We start from the raw sequence: 2,781 nt of genomic DNA, 5'->3' as shown, positions 1-2,781 counted from the left end.
CTAGCCTCTGAAACTGTAAGCAATAAATGTCATTTGTTAAACAAATCACCCAGTTCCAGGTATTTTGTTATAAGCAACAGAAACAGACTAATACAGTGTCACTCCTCTAATTTTGAGTGTACAACCAGAATGGCACATGCAGAGGCCGTGGCTGTCAGGGAAAGTAGAGGCCTCGCGGGTGTCTTCCTCTCTGCTCCAGCCTAAAAGCCTTTCTCCACCCTCAGTGGACTTTCCTAACCATCGCAGCAGTCTCTCCATTAACCGCTGCCGTCAGTGTGCTCTGACTTTACCCTACAAAGATTCACAGCAGGAAGTGAGCCAGGCAGGCAGGGCCTGTCGGTGGCACAAACTCAGGCAGAGAGGCAGGAGAGCAGGCCCCGTGGCCGCCCACAGATGGGTGGAATGTGATGGTCATATTTGACATGCAGGATCCTGAGTGCCAGTGACAGGCTGGCCTGGCAGCTGAGGAGGCTGGACAAGGAAGGCTCTTTAGCTTCTGGGGGATTCTGGCTGCTTCTCAATCGGTGGTAGGTTTTCAGCCTCAACCCAGACTCCAGATTCAGACAGTCAAAGCCAGAGGAGGAAGATATAGGGGTAAGAGTATGGTCTCCATGCAGCCCCGCACGCCCACTCCCTGCAACCCCANTTATAAGCAAAGATTAAGGCACTAGTTGAAGAAGTCTAAATCTGACCCAATCTCCCAACTGTTTTCTTTAAACTTAAAGTAATATGTAGTAAAATCTTGCTAGTTGTTGGGCTGAGCTTAGGGATGGCACCCCAGAGACTCAACACCCTCCTTCTCCAGCAGCCAATATATAAATATCCCTGGCCTCGCCGGTCACCACCTCCCACCCTTGGAGCTTCCCCGGCTGTTAGGGACTGGGTAGCATCAGGGAAAGGAGACAAGGTCAACTAAACCCTTTGGGCAGCTTGGTAAATGGCAATTGGTGAAAATGGCCAAAACTCAGGGTTTCAATTTTATTCAGCCATGTCATGCTTTTAGGGCAGTTAGCAGAATTGAGGTTTTGGGTTTTGCTCAATCTTAGGCAGTGAAATTAAAAGTCTCTCATACAGGAGGCCCGTCCATGAGCCTAGAGACACATATTTCTTCATGAAGGAACAGACTGTGACCCTACGCAGTGGTGGTGCTGTGGTTAAATATGGTAAAGCTCCCTTCGAAAGCCCTGGTGGCATCACAGAGTAGAAATAGCACTGGGAGGTACACTGGAGGTTTAGGGATGCATTGGGAGGGGTATTCATATGACCATTCCCATTTCCAGGGCTCTTCATCAATGAGACTGGAGAGTTCTAATTCCTTCCCCAGCGCCAACCCTTCTCCCCCATGCCACCTGTGCTAACTAGACAGAAACCACCCTTTGCTTTCCCCACCCTCCAGCACATGGGACATCGATTCCAGGGCATAGCTGTCCTGGGACTCCACCACCTCTGACTGCCTCCCCTCACCAGCACAGAGGAGTGCCCAAGCAAGGCCCCTCCAGTTGACGATCGACACCTGCCCGGGTCATGAGCTCACAGGTGAGCACCCCCCACCCCTGGATATCACTGCCTGCTGGGGCCTGCGGCTCCTGGGATCAAGTTCCATCTTCTCAGCATCCTTTCGTCTTGGTGCTGAGCGGTTGGCCTTTGTCAGAGCAACCAGTGTTTGTGGAGTGGAAAGAGCCAGGCTGTGAGTGATCCATTTGACCTTTGGACCACAATGGTGTGGTGGGTAGGAAACAGGAAAACCCTTCAGTGCCAAGCAAAATTCGACAGAACTGCCAAACTTCCAAATGCCAAGGCAGAAATCCAGAATCGAAGGCTACAGCTAAGTGATTTTATTCTGCTTTCCCAGCCTGGAACCATTTAGTGCTCTTTTCTGAACAGGCTGTGTGATGTGTGGACAGTAAGTGCTGCTGGACCCCCTGTGATGTCCGCCTCATTACCGTGAGGGAGGCAAGGGTTGGAGAAGGGAGGAAGAACCTACTCATCGCTCCAGGCTCCCGACCACTCCACTTCACCCCACGGATTCCTGAGTCTGATCAGCTTCTCTGGACGGCCATGGAAATCCACCTGCAGTTCCACACACAGAAAAGAAACTGAATTACAGGGCTCCTGCCACCTTGCATTCACATCTGCTCCTGAGAGGATCTGCATTAAATTTTTCAAATGTCCCTAAACAACCACACTTTTATTTTCTGTTAGTGCATGTTTTCAAGCTTCAGCCAAGTGCTCTATTTTTCACAATTTGTTTTAATAAATGAAGAGCAAGCCTAGCACAAAAACAAGTTTATGTCTGCTTTAACTTGGATTTAGATTGTATAGTTGACTAAGATCGACTCAGTTCTTAAAATATGAGACCTAATAATAAATGTCCTCCAAACAAATGCCAACAGCACAGCACATTTATTGAGCATGTACTATGTGCTATGGACTAAGCATTACATTCAGCATGTTAGATGAGTCATTGCCCCATTTAAACCTCACGGCAATCCTGTGAGATGGATACTGCTATTACCTTCATTTTACAGCTCAAAAATCTGAGACTTAAAGAAGTTATCCAAGATTACCTGATTAGTAAGCGGTATGTACAGGATGGGAACCCAGGTGTTCTGTCTCCAAAGTCCATACTCGTAAATCCACACATACCACCTTCCCCTACTATTTATTAAACACTCAAATGTGAGACCCCTTGCACCTTGCACAAATGTTTGTGTCCACATACGCACACACAAGCCTTATGGACACTAGTTTTCATTGCCTTGATTTCCTTGTGTGCTCCAC

At 48.3% G+C, this 2,781-nt stretch overlaps 1 protein-coding gene across 1 annotated transcript in view; it reads right to left on the bottom strand.

The window, feature by feature from the left end:
- CAPN8 (calpain 8) overlaps window positions 1-2,781 on the bottom strand; it is a 70,449-nt gene that overhangs the window by 30,955 nt on the left and 36,713 nt on the right. The window contains exon 7 of the mRNA XM_008584695.1: window positions 1,985-2,070. Coding sequence (XP_008582917.1) covers window positions 1,985-2,070 — 86 coding nt within the window. The remainder of the gene's footprint in view (window positions 1-1,984; window positions 2,071-2,781) is intronic.

This window comes from Galeopterus variegatus, unplaced genomic scaffold (assembly GCF_000696425.1).
Source record: "Galeopterus variegatus unplaced genomic scaffold, G_variegatus-3.0.2 Scaffold3336, whole genome shotgun sequence".
NCBI classification, from domain to species: Eukaryota; Metazoa; Chordata; class Mammalia; order Dermoptera; family Cynocephalidae; genus Galeopterus; species Galeopterus variegatus.
The sequence above is the reverse complement of the archived record's forward strand: the minus strand, read 5'-3'. Positions and strand labels throughout refer to the sequence as shown.